Genomic DNA, 18424 nt, shown 5'->3' with positions numbered 1-18424 from the left:
TCGATGCGCCCCCCCCAAAAAAAAACGAAAGGTGAAAACACTTAACAAAAGATAAAAAGAAAAACTAAATCAGTTAGTAGAAAGAATTTATTAGTTTTATGGGCTTGTTTTATTGAACTTATCTTAGAGCTTGAACTACAGCCTTTTGCAGACGATATGAGGGAAGATACAAGAACTTTAAGATGTATCAGTAGTGTAAAGAGAAATAGGAACCAGAAAAGTTCCAATGCTCAATTTGCATTTAGGAAGCCACAAATAATTTTTTGTTTAGTCACAAAAGTTTTCATGCTTAGATGCTGCTAATATAATTGTGAGGTTCAAGTGTTAGCTAAATATTTGTAGCATTAGCCGGTCTGTATTCCATAACCTTTGAAAAAAGCTATCTTCAGATTTTAGTCTACGCCTTTTCTGGAAACTTATTTTACTTTTTCAAATTCAAGAAAAGATGCCTCTTCACAGTATTTAATTAGAAGGTAATATTCCATTGTAAAGCTGTGGATTAACGCGAGCGAGCAATGCAGCGTCAGGGTATATTTCATAACTTTTACAGTTTCTGTTATTTAGGCCAAAATCCCTTTCGGAAGTGAGATTTTTCATTTTCTGCATTTTCTCGAAATTGTACCAACGAACTTTTTTTAAAAAACAGCTACATTATTTACCCATCTAAATGTCAATCATATTTATTTATAAAAGTTCAGTGTAATATATTTTTGTTATATATCATTGAAGTGCCAAAATTACCTTCGATTACCTAAAGTGGTGGCTGAAAAACCCCTTATAAAAAGTCTATTGAGTGATATAGTGCAAGGGTCTTACGACTAGGTTTGGAAGTATCGGCGAATTTATGTTGTCCAATTGAAACAAGCCAGCAAGAAAATTAAAAAAAGTGCTAAGAGAAGTAAAATCCGGCTTTAAAGAAGGGTTTCTACGTTGGGTGGCGCAGACTACAAGTTATACCCTATATAAAACCCTTGAACTGAAAATAATACCCAAAAATCGCTAAAAGTATACAACGAAAAATACTGTCGATCTTTGTCTAATTTGTTGCGTGTTTTAAATTGAATCATAAGCTTTACAGAAGCCAAGTAAAAGATTAATGTTCTCTTTGTAAATTGGGTGTTAAAGAAAATAAGGTATAGGCATGACAATCAAGCGTGGTTTTCTAGAACTGCCTGGAACTAAAGGAAAATGCTGATATAATTTAATTTTTTAAATTTATCTTTACCGGCCCAATTAATGTTTTATTAGAATAAAGAATATTAGTTTTATCCTTCTCGGCTGTATTTGGTACAGCGATCATAGTTACCTCAGCGTTAGATATTTTATTCTTTTGATGTAATTGTTCGTAAATTAGAAAGAACCAAAAATAGTCTTCAATATTTTTGTACTGTTTGGTGTCTTGGTCATGAATACGTACTCTTCATTTTTACTCAAATAAGTTGTGTTTCTTTGTATAATACGTATTTCTTTCTATGTTGTTCTCTACTGATTTTAACGAATTTCCTGTGTGCAGTAAGGCGAAAGATAATTCTCCACCGACCAATTGACTGTAGTACCTACCTGTTAATAGTCACTTCCCGAAGGTTACCTCCAGTCACTTCTCGTACAAAGTCACTTCTAGTCAGCTGTAGCATACGTTTCCTTCTTCTAGTTTAGTAATTACTATCTTAAGTGGTTAAGATAAGACGTTAATCTGTACAGTGCTGCTAAGTTCGATTTCCTGAATTTCGAAATATAGGAAATTTTTAGAAGAAGAATCTGTTTTATGACAGAAACATACAAGACATGTTACAAAAAATAAGAATAACACAATAAGGAATTAACATTGCTTTGTAATGAATTGTAATTGAACAATGAATTAGTATTATAAAATATTCTAAATCTAATACAATTCTTGTAACTGTTTTACATTAGCAGATTAATTAATTACATGCTTTTAAATTTATTAGCTGTGAATTATGAACGACTAGTTATCACCAACTAGGCCATGGTTGAAGGGCACCTCTGTCTATAAAAGTGTCTTCAGGACAATAAATAGGTGGAGAGACATCCACTCAGTTTGTAGAGCACATTTTCATAGAATTGAATAGAGTTCTTAATCTCTCCGCGAGCGAGCGTATATACAGGGTGAACCAGTAAGTAATGTCCATAGGCCTACTGTGTGTGGTACATCCAAAGTGGAGTTCAATGACGTATTGGCCAACTTCATATTTTCCACTGTTCTTGAGTGACGTCACTTAATTTTTTTTTCTAAAAACATTACTTTTTTGTAATAAAAATGTTATTACTCAGAATGTTTTAGTCTGAATTTGATTCTGATGACACGGTTAGATAGACAGATAAATTTTCTAAAAATTGACACCTTTAAGAAAACTCATTAGGCCCTAATGTGATCATTATCAGACCTAGGTGCTGGCACTTTAACATTTTCTCAAATATTTCAGAGAGATCAGAAGTAAATGTTTAAAGAGCAATTTGTAACTTTCGACTTTCTTATTTTAAGATAGCCTATTTTAAAATTGACTACTGGTCAATCTAAAAGATTTTTCAATGAATTAAACAACTTGATAAACTGTCACTGTGTGTGTTCGTGAACACGTTTTCTTGCAAAACAAACGTAATTTCTCGTACGAAAATAAAAGGAATCCTGGAAAATGATATACCGTTAGAAAGCCCATTAGACAAGGAAACGTTTATAAAAAGTGCCAGCACCTAGGTCTAATGATGATCACATAAGGGCCTAATGAGTTTTCTCAAAATTTTCGATTACTTTTATTTTTCCAGTATTCGGAGGAAGATTGAGGCTGTTTGGAGAATAACTCATGCTTCGAAATGGTGTCAATTTTTAGAAAATTAATCTGTCTTTCTAACCGTGTCATCTAACTGTATTCTTTAATTTTATTAATTTTAATTTTTTATTTTTGTAAATACTTATTTTTATTTATAAATATTTAAGAGTTAGGCCAAACTAATAGGGCCTCCAACTGCACATGTATTTATTCTTAGGGGACAATAGTCACAGAATAATAAATTTATTTTCTTCTTCTTCTACTTACAAAAATAATTATTTAAATTTACAATAGTGTATAAGCTGTATGCTTATAAAATAGCAATCCTCATCAAACTATACTATTATTTAGTTCTTATGGAATTATTATTATTTATTTCTTTGTTGTCTTTCAGGAAAAGCGAGTTCCTCGGCTGCATGTCATTTGCAGTGAAGAATGTTATTAGAAAGGTAAGCAAACTTTTATCCATTTTAATTTACAATGTAATGCTAATCAGAGTACCGATAACTCAATAGCAACGCGCATGTAATGGCATACTAGTAGTATGCCGTCAGTCTTGATTACAATCCAACCAGGTCTACCCTAGATTTTCTCTGTTCACTATTCAATGTCTAGGTTTCTAGTGATGACTGCAGACTCTGAGGAGCGTCTAAACAGCAATTACTTTAGTTGTTGGAGCTCCTTAATTAAAAATTATAAAAAAATACAAAGTATTAATATAATTTACACAAATGTGAACAACTATTTTTAATAGAGTGTGACCATTATTTCAGGAAGTGAATGGCACGTTTAGATTATTGTCGCAAAGTTGTGGTCGAATCAAAAATGTTCCAATTATGACCAATTCCGAAATTCTGTGGCACCAACAGACAGGTTATTTACTTTTTTTAATTAATTTATGTTATTTAGAGAGGAAATTTATCAAATTTGCACTAATTGTACATTTTAATATTTTGTTCTTCCATTCCGCTGTATACTAATGTTTGTTTACAGAAGTGATGGCTAACCAGTCTGAGTCTAGTGTTGAAGAACTGCTTAGCATAGATGATTCTGAAGTCGCACAACCTGTAGAAACTGGTGAGGTCCTATAAATCTAACTCTAATAATGCTGTAAAAATTATCAGACATTTCTATTGTGTAATATCTTCTTTTTGTTTTTGCCAGCTAAAGAGAAACGAAGGAAAGCATCAAAAAAGGAAATGGAACGAGGTTTGTGCTCCTTTTTTTAAATCATTTGCTTAAAATTGAAAGTTGTTTTCAAAATATAAAATTCAGAAAAATAAGACATATAACAGCAAACAAGCTCTTCCCAAATGTTAGCTTCTCAGACCAGTTCCAGAGAAACTTTTAAGGGTGGGAAATCCCAAATTATCATGATTGGATTAGTTTTGGACATGAAATGGTCCTTGTTCCCAAAGCACCGAAGCTAAAAGACACTATTGTTCCAACCGTCTAGTTCTAGTAAGTGAATCCTTACTTTTTTTAGCAGGATTCGGGATTTTCCATCCTGTCCTTCAATTTCCTCCGATCTCAAGATGTTTTGGGCCTCATATCATAAATCAGTACACCACAATCAAGAAAGAAACCGTTTCTTTCTTCTTTGTCGCAATACGCTCTGAGACTCATGAGTTCAATAATCCCACCTACGATTTTCTAATAACTGCTGATGCTTAGTATTAAAAATGTGTGGTCATCATTTTTACTTGAATAGTTTTCTGTGAAATAAATTTTAGTCAGTTCTGGGCAAGGAAGTATGCCAACCTTTTAAGCGTACAGTCTTGATATAAAGTTGTTAATATAATTCTGTATTTGCATAATTGCTAGATTCATTTTTTTGTTTTTTTGTTTTCAGTTCAAGAAGATCATATGTTCCTACGCCATCTAGAACTGGATCCCCCTGAGGAAGTTTGTGCAGGTAGTCCTCCCTCAGGTCCATCTGGACGCACTCCTTTTACCACTACCAGAACCCTTAATAGACAACATGGGTCAAGTTATGGCTTTTCTATTGCGTGGACCCATCCTCCCAGGTGAGCAATGTTTCTTTAAAAAAAAACTTATTAATTTATTTCTGTTTGCTGTTAATTATGCTATATGTCAGGATTTAACAATTTGTTTAAAAAATAATGATAATAATAATCAGGCAAGAGCTAAGCTTGGTGGTTATTGTACTGGATTCCCACGCCTAGATCCCGGTTTCGAATCCAACTGCCTGCTCTTTTTGGAGACAATACCCTATGATGGACTTTTTTCTGTAACAAAAGAATGCAGTTTAGAGGTCCGCAATGCCCGAAAAAGGCTCCGACCGACAATAATGTCGCGCTTTTTAAATTAAAAATTAAAAAAAATTAATAATAATGTTTGTTGCAGGATAGAACGAGTAGAAGCTGGACTACCTGCCGAGCAAGCTGGACTTCGGCCAGGAGACTTTGTGATTTTCGTAGGAAAAACTAATGTAGTAACGCTTCAAGAAGAAGAAATTCTACAACTTATAAAGTAATTATTGGTTTTAAATATAAAACAATGAAATTTTTGGACCTAACGTTTTACTAAACTCAGCATTTTTAAATCCCGTTGAACACTTCCATATCTTCTTCCAGAAAAGTTACTTGCTAAATATGAAATGCAATTATTCATGTTGTACGTACTCATACTTGCTTGCCAAAAATTCGAAGACTTCCACTGTTAAGCATATTACTTTAGTTGATAGTCGTGCGCTGTCTCGCTAAACATTTGCCTAACCAAGGTGAAACTTCTCTTGCTGAAGCCTATTGAAACTTTAGGATAATGTGATTTTTATATGGTGTATTAGGTATGGATTTCAACCAAGTTAAAAGTTAAACAGTTTTAGGTTATTGTAAACAAGGACAAGTTCATGTTTCTTGTAATTGTATAAAATTTGTGGTTAGAAATTGTGCCCCACATAGCCCACCTACGTTAGATAATTGTGAAAATTTTTACTAAGTTACTGTGGTCTAATCTTACTACTATATACTTTATTTGTTTTGTATCAATGTCATGTTTTGTTATGTATCAACTTAAGTTCCAGCTATAAAATATATCCTCTAAGATAACTTCTCTTCTCTTGTCATACCTTTTTATAAATTACCTTAACTTCTCTTATCATACCTTATTATTTCTATTGGTAATGAGAAGACAGTGTAATCGAGTTTTTATTGGAAATGCCCATTTTGAGGTCCCCTGAATCAAAATAATGGTTTTTAGATAATAATGTATGCAGTATGTGTGTCCAACATAACTCAAAAACAAAAAAAAAACTCTCAGATAGAGAACTTTGATATTTCACTCAGATACCGCGAGATGCTACTAAAAGAAGATTTTGGGGAAAAAATCAGTACCATTTGTATTATTTGCGTGCGGGTTAAGAATTTCCCGGAAACGGCCTTTTTTTTTTGCTAGTGCAGTGCGAAACAGAAACATAAATGAAGTCGAAATCTCTCCACCAAACTGATTATCTAACCTTGATGCTGGATGAAAGTTCTAACCTGACAGGAATATAATAAAATCAATAATATTATTCAGAAATGCAGACCAAACCTATTCTCTTTGATACTGTTCTGACGATCCTATCTCTTTGTGTACTGCTGAGGGGGTTAAATGTTAAATGGGGATTGGTCACTTTGTCGAAAGTAGCTCCTTGGGTTTTCTGTAAACTTTGAGTGTATAATACTTATACATAGATTCATAACTTTTTATTATTTTTCTTTGAAAAAAAATTGTTTCGGGGATAGTTTTCAGGGAAGGATGAAGATAAACTTTCCTGTAAGGTTGCATTATAGTTAAATTGACCGGTACAGGTTGTATAACGTTGGTAAGGATTAAATGTGACTCAAATGTACGATGTTTAAAATTCTTTCTTAAAATTCCACCAACATTCTTTTTCTCTTGATGAACTTTTTAAACCATTTTTATTTTTTCTCTCAGATCTTGCGGGACACGACTCATACTAGAGGTTTACAGAAAGACACCCAGTAGTCGAGGGCAGCTTATTGGCGGAGTTCAACAGCGATCTTCAACCGCTTGTTCTGCAGCAACTACGACTGCTACGGCTGCTTCCCTTGAGTTGGTGAAGCGCAGGCTTCATTTGCCTCAGGTTACCTTCAACAGTGAGGTGGGTGATGGCACCCTAGTATGACATTAACTTCCTTTTCATGCCCCAATTCAACTATCGTAAGGGATGAAATGAAAGCATTTTATAATAGATTAATCAAATTAGATCATCAAGTTAAGAACCCATTAGAGCCAGTTTTGCAGCTTCCATTAAAAATTGAGAATAGTATTCTCAAAAAAATAATATATTTGTTGGATGAATATCATAATTCTACCGAATGTATAGATAGCTATTATCTCATTCATGAAAAATATCGTTTTATTGATATCAGTTCCTAGTCATTCTCGATAACATTGAGGATTATGAAGAATAATATAATTGTTACTCGCCATAAATATAAAGAAACGTTAAGAATGGTTCGCAATATAATTGAGAATATGAAACAGTGCTCACTTTTTATAGATCCGTTGCCTCTATTAATTTTTGTTTTATTTGGGCTGTAGTATTAGCGAATGCCAGTTTACCGTCTAACTGTTTAATATATATATTTTTTTAAAAAAAAGAAAAATACACATATTAAACAGTTAGACGGTAAACTGGCATTCGCTAATACTACAGCCCATATATATATATAGGACAGAGATTGGCCAGTATGTCATTACAGTGGGTTGTTATCCAAAGTATATAATGTTTACAGCAATTTTATGTACGTAGTTCAACTATAAGTTCCTTTAAGAAATATATGTTTCTTAACTGTATATTATATAGATACAACTGTACTTTTCCAATCATTATTACGTTCTAAATTATCTTTTTTAAGGATTTCATTTTTGTCACAAATTTCACGAATTACCAATTTTCCAAAATTTGATTGAAATTTAAAGATAGCTGTGATTTGTAAAGTTTATTATATATTTTTTATTTTGTTTATATTGTATATTTTAAACTGTATATATTTTTTTGTTCATTTGTTTTATTATTATTTATTATTATTACGTTAATTTTGCTTTTTTCTACGGAATTTATAGCTTAAAATTCTTCTCTTTTTTTTATAAATATTAAAGATATAATTTTTTTTCTTCTTTTTTTTTATTTATATATTTTTCCTTATATTTTGTTTTATATATTTTTTAGTAAATATCCATCAAAGTCGTTGAGTGCTTTTTAGTTAAGGCATATAATGCACTATGAACCGTGGTAATAACATTACAGACAGGTATTTGAAAACAAAGAGATTTTTAAAAAATTTATACCCCTAAAAAATTTTCTAGTATATATATATATATATATATATATATATATATATATATATAACATTTTATTGTTGTTCCAAAGTCCTCATGGGAAACAGAATAATATTTTAGCTGAGAACTTGACTCTGTGGAGTCTCATAGTGTTCAAAATTCTTGATCACCTTTCTTCCATGTTAAAGCCCACCAGGATTCTTAGGATTTGTTGGCATCGTGCTGCTAAGCCGATTACATACACTACTTTCCCGCTTATACTTTTTCTTCATTCCTATTGTAGGAAAATTGAATCGTGTGAATTTGTTGTAATGCTTGTAATATTTACACTTTCATAATAATGAAAATCTAATACATATTTTTATTATCAGTATCACAGTACTGCCTGTCCTTTGGTTATTACTGATTCATCTCATTCTCCAGTGATGGACAGTGATGGTTGTAAGGAGACCACAATGTCTGAAGGCTGGTAGTACCCCGGTAAAGGATCCGGGGAAACAATGTGAGCTGTTGACACGCCTTAAACTAAAAAAAAAGAAACGAGTGAGAGAAAGTAAAAATTCCAAAAACATTATTAATATAATTTATTGATTTATAAAGATTTACCCTTACAAGCAATGAGTTTTAATAAAAAAAAAAAAAAGGAAAATACAGTTAAAAGACAATTTGCAAATGAACAAATTACTTGAAAACCTGAAAAATAAATTAAAAATTATTTATTAAAGATCAGAAAAAAAAAAAATAGATTAAAAAAAAATTGAGGATTGCAAATACAAAGAACCGTAGGAAATGTAAAAGAAAATAAATCCAAATATCAATAAAAGAAGTAATATTTCTATAAAGAATAATAATGGCTGAAATATCGTATTTAAATAGAAATCAAAAGAAATTCTTATTAAAAGAGAAAAGAAGAAGAAGAAGAAAAAATACTATTAGTAAAAACATAGACACATATATTTACAATTTTTGCTTTAAGCTATTCACTATAAACTAGTGGATATTATTAATTTTATCTGAGGTTATTATGATAGGTGAAATATTTATAAAGTTCTCAAACTCATTATTTGTTATACAATGGGATATATGTCCCGGTGGGAATGAAAGTGGCGTAAGTCCATTTTTTATTGAAATCAAGGTGACAACAGCTTTATATTCTACAACTGTTTTGTTTAATGCAGTAAGTTCTTAGTGCACTTATTGGCCATCAGGAGAAGCACAAAGTTTTAGTACTTAATCAAAAGCTCATACTGTTGAGAATGACAGTGGCGTAAGTCCACCAGATTGTTTCTTTATGACTGTTTTCTTGGTGAAGTATTGTCGTGTGGTGTTAATTAGTGAATTGTTATATGGTTTTAGTTAACTAATAATTAAAAATAAGCCATAGCGTTGGTGTTATTAGTTAAATTATAATTTGGATTTTTTTTTTTTTTTACTTTATTTACTTTCACAACCGCAATATATTTCTGCAATAAGTGAAGCTGATACATACAACATGATAATAGATAAGTACGTGAATAGTATGAGGGGAGAATTCACCCATTCCCAAAAAAAAACTCCCCAAGAGGAGTTCACTATTGTGCACTGGCACTTCATTTAGAAGATCGCTTGGCCACCTGCGCTTCAGCCGTCTTGAGTATTTCCAGGCAATGCAGTAAGTTGGGACACTAGTGGATTAGGATGTGAGGGGATTGATGTGTGGAATTTAATATAACGGGATCTTACAGCTTTTGAAACATAAGGAACAAGGAAATCTCGGTGCAAGGTAGAGAGTTAGGGACATAGTAAGGGGCATTACAATTCGTTGGAGTGTTTTTGACTGGAAGGATTGGATTTTGTAGATATTGGAAGCTTTGGCTGAGCCCAAAAGTTCCATTCCTCAAGTCCAGGCAGGTTTAAGTATCATTGTGTAGATAAGTTTTTATTCTGCAGTGAGAGTTTAGATCGCTTGTCGAGAAGTTTGAATCGTCTGTTCAATTTATTGGGAGAGAGTTGACTGTTTATTGAAGAGAATTTTTTTACAGAGCAAAACACAAAATTCGTTTTATCTCAAAACTGCTCAAAATGGACTTCATTCTCACCGGGACATATATTTCTCTCTCAGATTAGATAGAACAGTGCACTCAAAAAGAAAGTAAAATAAGGATTCTGGTTGTTGAGCGTTGCATAAAGTGCAAGCACTTTCTGTTGAAAATTGATCCTGGAATTTTATAATGTGACAACCTAAGTTGACTGATCATTATAATTTATTTATGCTAACAATATAAGGTCAAATATTACTCTCTCATGAACCCGGAAAAAATATTGTTAAACGAGGAATTTTAGGCAGGACACATTCAATATCTGAACTTCGAATCCAGCTGCTGGCCCTCAGATTTTCTCTACCTAGAAGCTTCTTACAGCTCACTGTCTGGTGATGGAGGCAAGCAGTGCACTGAAAAAAGTTCCGGGCGCCAATAACCAATAATAATTAAATAAATTAAAAAAAATAAAATCCCTTGAAATAACCAAATGATTTTTCAATTTTGATAATATGTGATTATTAGTCCTGAGGTGTACAACTTCTATCGGAACCTTTCCACACGATGAAGTAATAATTGATATGATGATTAATCAAAGTCATTGTTACAGTGAAATCAGTGAGTTCTCGACAGCTCTAAACACTAAACATAATATTTGTAGCCAGTAGTGGAATTGGGCTCGAGGAAATCTCATTGATGAGAATGTAACGGAACCTGGAGTATTTTTTGAATGCTATTAGTTCTTGATACCTGAGGTAGAACTGTAAAGTTCATTAGAGACTGTCCAAGGATCTTTGACGTAGAGTGGAACTACGGGCGTTGGATTGACTAAATCAGAAGGGGGTCAGGTTTTCATCCTACCTACGAATAGAGTAGCTTATGTTCCATACGTATTGATGATTTTTTTAAGTGGGAATTGAATGAGATTTCACTATCTTCACTCATTAAAAGTATTCCAAAAATGAAATTACTTGGAACTGTTATTGTTCAAATATACACATACCTACATTATTACATAAATTCAAATACAAATTAAGGAAACTCTGATTTTGAACTGTAGTTTATTAAAATTAATTTTGATAAACAGAGTAACGTTATCAATGAGGAAGAATGTAGAAAACGAAGTGTTTACCAGTTACTGGGGAAGGAGCAGCAATATGCCCTTTGTTTACAGTTTGGTATAGCAAGATTTTTGCTGCCTCTTTCGGAGAGGAAAGATTTGATATCTCCAGCAGAGCATGCCGTTCTTTTCCAGAATGCACAAGAAGTAAGTAACCTCAAAGACTTTTGTGTAATCTCTATTTGTTTTATATCATTTTTCAAAATGTTTTGTAACTATGACTTCACTTAGAAAAATAACTAATCACGCTCACGAAAAATGCAAATTGTATTATTTTCAGAATTTACGAGTATAAATATAATTAATGCTAATTTTCTTGTCTAGCTGTTACGACATACAGAGGACATTCTGGAACTTTATGTGCAAGATGAAACGTTGGGGCAATCTCTAGGCAGAATTTACCATAAAAAAGTATTTTTTATATTAAAAAAAAATTATGTTGTATAAATTCCTACTATTTTAAAAGTGTACATTTTTACTTTCAGCTAAATGGCCTAAGTAATGCGTACAAACGATATTGTGTAGGTCTGAAAAAAGCCGATTGCCTCTTAGTAGAAAAGACCAGAAACCCTGGTTTCATGAAGTTGATCACAGAGCCTCCAGTTCCAAGAAGGCGACCTGATCTGACAACATTTATACATAAACCCCTAGAGGTAATATTTCGGTATTTACAGTTTCTATGCTGATATCCATTCTGTTAAGACCTATCATTTTAATTCAAAACAGTTAAAAATTAAACGGTGGTAAAAGATGTAGACATATTCATTTTTCTTAGATGCCGTCATACCAAGAAAAGCTTCGTACTTTTCTCAGATTATGTGCGGCTCATAAACGTTCAAAAACATCTAGTTAAAATTTCCGAGCATTCTGTACGAGTCAGAAACTTGTAAATGACTCAGGTTCTTTGATTAAATCCTAGGACTTAATAGTAGTTAAAAAATTACAACTTTAGAATTAATTATCCTACTTTATAATCTCTACTTCACCAACATATTTAAAAGAAGTTGGCCAGTTTTGCCAGACTTACTAAGTTACCATATCTCAGATTAAGGCGGTCAGTATGATCAGTATCTGGTGACATCTTAACTAAGATAATTTAAATTTCATTTTGTCACCCTCTGCACTTGCTCTACCTTCTCTTCTCAAATAAATATATTATCTTTCAAAAAATCAACAATATTCATTATTAATCTATTTTATCAATTAATTCCAGCACTATCGTGAGGTACTTAAACTATTGCAAACCACTTTAAATATTACGAAAACGAAAGATGAAGATTACATAGCTCTATCAAAAGTAGTGCACGAAATGCAGGTGAGAGTGAAAAACAAAAAGGTATTATATCTTTTTAAATTTAGAATTTATTTTGGTTTTAATTAAGAGATCTTAGTAAATATGCATAGTAAAGCTTAATTATTTTTGTTAATTCACAATAAGCTAAAATCTGTTTTAGGCTGCGTATAGAGAGATCACAGTGGAATCTGGATTAATGGAACCTGATGGAGAAGGCAGGCCTCTGTTATCGCTCCAAGATTTGGAAAGCAGATTGGTATTTACAAGGTGCAAGGTAAATAAATGTTACTTATTCATGGAAGTTACTCCCTCAATTATTAATTTATTATTGCCAAACAGAATTTATAAGTCCGAAACAGAATTTTAGACATAATTATATTAAAAGAATCAGAACCTTACTTGGATTATGTGTTTTTACGTGGATTACCCAAAATACAAATTCAGAAAGTTACCAACATTAAAGTTAACCTTGGGCTTCTATTGTGAAGCTGTTCCAAGTAGTCTCCTCGAAACATAGAACGGTTGAACTCTCCTATCGCTTGGCATCCTTTTATTTTGTCATATATAACAAATCAGCCTATCAACCATCTCTTCAACAGTGCTAGTTTTATTTCTTCGATGTCCTCTTTTTCCGGGGGTACTTCATTTCAACGTCGTCGTTAACTCCATTTCCGATTTCGCTTATCTCTTTTGTATTCGTGGAGTGACAAACATGCGCTTTAAGGGCCGCATCAATACCTTTAAAATCTAGGGAGGTTATCGGGAGAGTCTCAATTTGAAATCCGCTTTTATTTCTCTAATACTCTTGTATTTTCTTTTTGCTTATAAATGTTCCTCTAATTCTTTTAATTTTTGTGCCTCTTTTTAGCTTTTCTTTTACCTACACACATTTTTCCCGCTCTCCTTTTTCGGCGTTATTCGTCAGAGCTAGCCCTAGTGCTTCTTTGCCACAGCTTCATCCTTGTCTCGATCCTTTCTCTCCACACCTATACACATTCCCAGTCATTTCTTTCTCCTCTTTTCATTCTTCCAACAACCTCCTCAGCCGATGTCCTAATAGCATTCATGAGATCAAAAGAAAGCTTTTTATTGTGAATAAAATGTTTAACCTAATATAGAGCACTAAATTTGAAAAATGTTGTAATAAAAGTTAATTTAAAAGTGTTTCTTCAGCCATTCGTATTAAGTTCTCCGGGCCGCCAGTGGATCTTCGGAGGTGACCTCAGCCGAGTCGAAGGACGCTCTGTTCGACCATTTTGGGCTCTCCTATTCACTGATCTCTTAATGTTTGCGAAAGTCAGCAGAGATCGAGTTATCTTTGTTACGGAGGAGCCACTATCATTGAGTCAAGTTAGTCAGGCGCTTTTCTCAATTAGGAAAAAAGGTAGGCCAGAGTTATTATTGATATTATTGATATAGAGTTATATTTTAAAATGTATTTAAAATTGTTTTTATTTCAGTTATTTCAGATCCATTGTTGATTATTAAAAATAAAACAGAAAAGGAATGCTTACTTTTAAGGGTTTTTAACACTTTGTCTTTCAATTCATATCAAAAGTACAAAAATTATTGTTTAGTTGTTTAAAAAAATGTACAAAAACATTAATTGGGCCATCTTTAAAGATACTTTTGTTTCTAGCCCAAATTTTTCATGATTAATCGCTCCTTATAAACTGCACTTAGCAACTGAATTCCGCTTACTGGTGAGCAACAGTACTCCAGGCGAAGAAAGTCCTGCCGTTGGAGGTTGCGCGGATCTTCAGTTAAGTAGAACTCCTAGAAAAGGACCAAGAAGAAGAACAGTTGCTTTACGAGCTCCAACCCCAGAATTGAAAGCTGTTTGGCAAAATCTCATCCAACGACAAATGTATGTAAGATAAAATTGTAAATTGTCATCACTTCTAGATTAAAAATAAAAACAAACAATGCAAAAGCAAAAATTAAAATTAAATAATAAATAATTTTAAAATTTAAAATTTTACCGCAATAATTTCTTTTATGACATTTATTTACGACCAACTTTGCGTTTTCTTCATTCCGCAAATAAGAGTGTTTGCTGCCAATTGTATAATATTTTCTGAGACTTTTTCATTATATGTCAATTCTTTTTATGAATGAGAAAGTAAAATTTCAATTTTCTTTTTGGTAAATCGTTCTTAATCCTCATGATCGATTAAGAAGCGTCTAGCAGTACGCTCATTATATTTTATATTAAAAAAAAAATAGTTAAGAAGTTACTTGGTTTAAATGAATCGCATATAAACAGTGAAAATTATATTGACTTAGAAGCAAAATAAGCTGATTCATTTAAAAGCACATTGATTGCCGAATTTATTCATTAACTCTGCATTAAAATTTGAACAATATTAATATTGTCAAATGGCTTGGCAAGAGACACGTCTTGGCATGGCAGTTACATTCAATTTATGTATTAGTCACACTTGTTATCTTCAGCATTTTTAAAAACTTTAATAATTGCGCACACAGAAAAAATGGATGAATACAATAAAAATCAAAGCACTACAAATTAGGGTAATTACTTATTGTGACTTCAAAGGGGAAACATTCATTTTATTCTCTTCCTAAAATCTATTTCTATTACTTTATGTAATGAATTGAAATTAAAAAAATCTATTCTTATTTACAGAATATATGTAAACACTGGCCGAGGAGGGACCCCAGCTAGTAGTCCAATGGATTCTCCAGATCCTTTAACAGCGGATTCAATGGAAACGATATCTACCAAGCGCCAGGTACTTCTAGGCATTCTGCCTCCTAACCCACCCGCGCCTTCCTGAGGCTCAGCCTCCCCTCCTCGTCTTAATAGATGCTGTAGCCCGACGAGGTTCTAATATTTATTTGAAATACGCTTATTCTTACAGTTTAAGAAAACTAAAAAATAATGTGCCAAATGTCTGACTGACTGCAAAGGCCTTAAGTTCACTCTTACGTATTAACTAAAGAGTGCATATTTGAAGGAATAAATTTGTTCTATTATTTAAAAACAATATTTAAAAAAAATATATTTAAAACAACCTCTCTTATTTAGAAAATTAAATAAAATAGAGAGAATACCTAAATATCTGCCAATTTGAAATACTTATTCTACCAAAAAAAAACGATTTATATTTTCGACGTTTGACAAATAATTTTAGTGATTAGTGATTTAAATGAAATAAAAAATGAAAGGATTACTAAGTAACACAGCAAGCTCATTGCTAAGAAACTTCAAGTTATATGCCTCAAAAATTATCTTACTAGTACTTTACAATAAGTTAGAATGCGTTGATTTCGACTAGGGATTGAACATCAGCTAGTAATGATGTATATATTAAGGTAATCTGGAAATCTTTTAGAGGCAAAGATTATCTCTCATGATATAGAGAATGTCTCTATTCTTCACGCAGCTTATCGCTAAAAAGTGAAGAAGGAATAATAAGCATCGGAAAGCCAGGAATTCTTCATTTCTAAAAATGGTGTTTTTTAAATGTAATTTTAGGAAGATTAGATATATTGGAATATTATAATAAAATAAAATTGTTATTGGAAGGAGCTTTAGATAAAGAAATCTAAATATCATTTGGTTACTATCGTTACAGAGAAGAATATTTTTATTTTTTGTCAGTTTGATTCTAAATTATTGCATAGTGTATTACGACGAGTTGAATAAAACAAAATAAAAAATGACAAATTTTATGATCTTTTGTGCGACGCCCTCTTTTCGAATGTCGCGTGGAGTGTTTAATTCTCAAATATCAAGAAAACTGCCGATAATAAATAAAACTAATTCATCTATCGTAAATCATACGAAAGAAAGTAGAAGATTACATGAAAAGCGTTTTTTTTAACATGTTTTAAATGCTTATCTTATGAACAAAATTTTTGGAGTAATTACATTATAATTGGCTCTAAAAACCACTCAAATATCGTCGAATTTTAAGTATTAAATTAAACATGGTGTTTTAAACACATAAAAATTGTGAAATTAGTAATCTTACTATTTCACCTATAGCTAACTAATTAATATTTGAAAAATAATATTCTAGCTATGTATTCTTCATTCTCGAATAAATAATACCTAAATCGAGCTTAAGCTAGAGTACGGCTTTTTTAGATTTTTTTCAAGATCTTAACCATCTCTATGACTTTGCGATTTTCCCCTTAATAGAAAAGTCTATAAACAGAGAGCTTAAAATGTTAAGTTCACTAATATCTGTTTTAAAGTTTTTTCTTAACTTTCCTCACCATCATTAAAATTGCAATTATTTCATTTTACATAAATAATATTCTACTTCAATTTTCGTCTAAAATTGAAAAGCTTAAAATTAATACATTATTAAAATAAGGTATTATTACATGATATAAATAATGTTAATACAGCATTTAATCAACAAAAAATATTAAGTACGAAATATGAAAGCAAAATAAGAAACTTAATAAACCACGCCTAATAGTCTTTAATTATTAAAACAATAATGGATACTTCTTCTGCTACCAATTCATAAAAATGCCAATTCATCTCAGGAGGACTCATGCCTCCTGTTCTCCGAGAATGAACAAAATTTAACATTCATCTGAAATCTGAAAGAGCGACAGAATTAGCTACTTTCATTTGCATGTTTCATTAAGAATTTATTGTTCATCCTGCAAAAATATTTTGACAAGAAGCATTCTCCTGGTGTAATTTTATACAATATACAATATTTATATTTGTATATTTTATAGAATATACAATAAAAACATGTTAATTAGCAAATTAGGTTTCACATCTATCCAAAATATAAAGTTCATAAAGTTATATTCCTTTTTTGTAAAACAAAAAATAATAATAATTAAACAAAAATGGCAAAACAATTAAGTTTAACTTACTTCCAGCAATGCACGCCCTTAATTATTTTCATTAGTACGGCTTCACACTTTTGGGGAGTAATACAGAAAATCAGGGTCACCCTCGATTAGCCAAAAAAAAAAATTACTGTAGTGTTTTATATATTTTTGAAAGTTTTTAATTTATTTCATTGTAAGTTTAAATGTCAATATTGCATAAGCTACAATTATATAGAAATTACCAGAAATTTTTTTGAAAATAAAAGTGAAAATAATTTTTTAATTAGTGTTTTCTAACAAACTTTTCATAGTTCAAAGAAACATTGCTGGAATTCTAACTTTTTCAATCAATATCCATCACAGATAATGAACAAAGTTAACACTTTAGAATAAAATTTCCCACAGAATTACTAATAACTCATTAGAGAGATTTAGTTTACATTTCATCAAAAAAATATAACTTCCTACCTGATGAAACTCCACGATTCGGTTATGGAACTATTATAATAAAATTATTCAAGAAGTTTTTTTTTAACATGTAAGTAGTGCAAATCAATTAGATTTAAAAACAAATATCCCTCTTGATAGGAATTAAAATGTCAACTTTTCAAAAAGTATAGTGCTGTATTCATTATCCAACCATTTTCAAAATCGAGGGAGGTGTGCATAAATAGTTTCAATTGCTGAAGCTTGCTAATGCTGATAATTTTATGTTAAAGCTCCATAAATGGCGGAATATCCCTGGGAAGGCTTCTAGGCAGGTCGAAATCTCATAGCCCTCTTCTTCAATGCCCTTCGAACAGAGTACAATGAACAATGTACTCATTGGCTTCATTTTTTCCATGTTCTTTCGTGTCAAATGTACCACACAAAAAGGCGCCGATTATTAAAACATTACTCGCCATTTAAAAACATAATACTACAGTAATTGCTAAGATCTTAATCAAACTGAATCAGATTCGATTTGGCAAAAAATTGCCTTTTTTTTAAATTCAGCCTGTCGTAACTACATACGAAGTAACAGATTTTATTGCTGAAAAAATGTACTTTCACTTTTCTTTTG

General features: G+C 31.6%; 1 protein-coding gene across 3 annotated transcripts in view; it reads left to right on the top strand.

Annotated features, from left to right (window-relative positions):
* PsGEF (Protostome-specific GEF) overlaps nucleotides 1-18424 on the top strand; it is an 84645-nt gene that overhangs the window by 44637 nt on the left and 21584 nt on the right. For all 3 annotated transcript variants that reach the window (XM_074131888.1, XM_074131898.1, XM_074131908.1), the window contains exons 8-22: nucleotides 3184-3238; nucleotides 3563-3662; nucleotides 3783-3866; nucleotides 3954-3998; nucleotides 4642-4816; nucleotides 5157-5282; nucleotides 6732-6918; nucleotides 11208-11387; nucleotides 11565-11651; nucleotides 11726-11893; nucleotides 12454-12555; nucleotides 12695-12808; nucleotides 13708-13918; nucleotides 14218-14401; nucleotides 15182-15287. In XM_074131888.1, the coding sequence (XP_073987989.1) occupies nucleotides 3184-3238; nucleotides 3563-3662; nucleotides 3783-3866; nucleotides 3954-3998; nucleotides 4642-4816; nucleotides 5157-5282; nucleotides 6732-6918; nucleotides 11208-11387; nucleotides 11565-11651; nucleotides 11726-11893; nucleotides 12454-12555; nucleotides 12695-12808; nucleotides 13708-13918; nucleotides 14218-14401; nucleotides 15182-15287 (1924 nt within the window). The remainder of the gene's footprint in view (nucleotides 1-3183; nucleotides 3239-3562; nucleotides 3663-3782; nucleotides 3867-3953; nucleotides 3999-4641; nucleotides 4817-5156; nucleotides 5283-6731; nucleotides 6919-11207; nucleotides 11388-11564; nucleotides 11652-11725; nucleotides 11894-12453; nucleotides 12556-12694; nucleotides 12809-13707; nucleotides 13919-14217; nucleotides 14402-15181; nucleotides 15288-18424) is intronic.

This window comes from Rhodnius prolixus, unplaced genomic scaffold, assembly GCF_049639745.1.
Source record: "Rhodnius prolixus isolate KJV_2025 unplaced genomic scaffold, Rpr scaffold_1, whole genome shotgun sequence".
NCBI lineage: Eukaryota > Metazoa > Arthropoda > Insecta > Hemiptera > Reduviidae > Rhodnius > Rhodnius prolixus.
This window is presented reverse-complemented; position numbering and strand designations above follow the sequence as displayed.